General features: G+C 60.4%; 1 protein-coding gene across 2 annotated transcripts in view; it reads right to left on the bottom strand.

Moving 5' to 3' along the window:
- Positions 1-1547, bottom strand: part of LOC116816172 (ficolin-2-like) — a 41456-nt gene that overhangs the window by 30482 nt on the left and 9427 nt on the right. Inside the window, exon 4 of one of the 2 annotated variants that reach the window (XM_075060544.1) lies at positions 494-504. The exons of the other annotated variant lie outside the window; for it this stretch is intronic. Coding sequence (XP_074916645.1) covers positions 494-504 — 11 coding nt within the window. The remainder of the gene's footprint in view (positions 1-493; positions 505-1547) is intronic. 2 annotated transcript variants of the gene reach the window in all.

The following is a 1547-nucleotide window of genomic DNA, read 5'->3' as shown; positions in this document are numbered from 1 at the left end:
GAGCCCCAGAACCCCTTTTCCAGGGGCCCCAAAACCCCAGGAGCCCAAATTTGGGCCCCCAAACCCTAGGGGCCCCAGAACCCCATTTCCAGGGCCCCATAACACCAGGGGCTCCAAAACCCCATTTCCTGTGCCCCAAAAAACCAAAGGGCCCCAATTAGGGGCCCCAAAACCCTAGGGGCCCCAGAACCCCATTTCCAGGGGCCCCAAACCCCAGGGGCCGCAGAACCCCTTTTCCAGGGGCCCCAAAACCCCAGAAGTCCCAATTAGGGCCCCCAAAACCCGAGGGACCCTAAAACTCCATTTCCAGGGCCCCCAAAATCCCATGGGCCGCAGAACCCCTTTTCCAGGGGCCCCAAAACCCCAGAGGCCCCAATTAGGGCCCCCAAAACCCGAGAGGCCCCAAAACCACATTTCCTGGGGCCCAAAAACCCAGGGGCCCCAGAACCCCATTTCCAGGTGCCCCAAAACCCCATTTCCAGAGCCCCTTAACCCCAGGGGCCCCTAAACCTCATTTCCAACGGCCCCTTAACCCCAGGAATCCCAAAACCCCATTTCTTGAGGTTCCAAAACCCCAGGTGCCCAAAAGCCCATTTACAGGGGCCCCAAAACCCCATTTCCAGGGCCCCATAACATCAGGGCCCCCAAAACCCCATTAACAGGGGCCCTCAAACCCCAGGGGTCCCAGAACCCCATTTCCAGAGGCACAAAAACCCCAGGGGCCCCAATTAGGGCCCCCAAAATGGTAGAGGCCCCAAAACCCCATTTCAAGGGGACCCAAAACCCCAGGGGACCCAATAAGCGCCCCCCAAACCCTAGGGACCCAAAACCCCATTTCCAGGGGCCCTAAACCCCAGGAGCCCCAGAACCACATTTCCAGGGGCCCCAAAGTCCCAGGGGCACCAGAACCCCATTTCCAGGGGCCCCAAAACCCCAGGGGCCCCAGAACCCCTTTTCCAGGGGCCCCAAAAATGCCAGGGACCCAAATATGGGCCCCCCAAATCCTAGGGGGCAGAACCCCATTTCCAGAGCCCCATAACACGAGGGGCTCCAAAACCCCATTTCCTGGTACCCAAAAAACCCAAGGGACCCAGTTAGAGACCCCAAAACCCTAGGGGACCCAAAACCCCATTTCCAGGGGCCCCAAACCCCCAGGGGATGCATAGCCCCTTTTCCGGGGCCCCCAAAACCCCAGAGGCCCCAATTAGGGCCCCCAAAACCCGAGGGGCCCCCAAACCAAATTTCCAGGGGCCCCAAAACCCTAGGGGCCCCAATTAGGGACCCTCAAACCCTTGGGGCCCCAAAACCCCATTTCCAGTGCCCCAGAACACCAGGGGCCCCAAAACTCCTTTTCCAGGGGCCCCAAAACCCCAGGGGCCCTGAAACCCAATTTCCAGGAGCCCCAATATCCAAGAGGCCCCAATTAGGGCCCCTCAGACCCTAGGGGCCCCAAAACCCCATTTCCAGGGGCCCCCAAACCGCAGGAGCCCCAAATAGGGCCCCACAAACACTAGGGGCCCCAAAACCCCATTTCCAGGGGCCCCAAA

This window comes from Chelonoidis abingdonii, chromosome 24, assembly GCF_003597395.2.
Source record: "Chelonoidis abingdonii isolate Lonesome George chromosome 24, CheloAbing_2.0, whole genome shotgun sequence".
Taxonomy (NCBI): Eukaryota; Metazoa; Chordata; order Testudines; family Testudinidae; genus Chelonoidis; species Chelonoidis abingdonii.
This window is presented reverse-complemented; position numbering and strand designations above follow the sequence as displayed.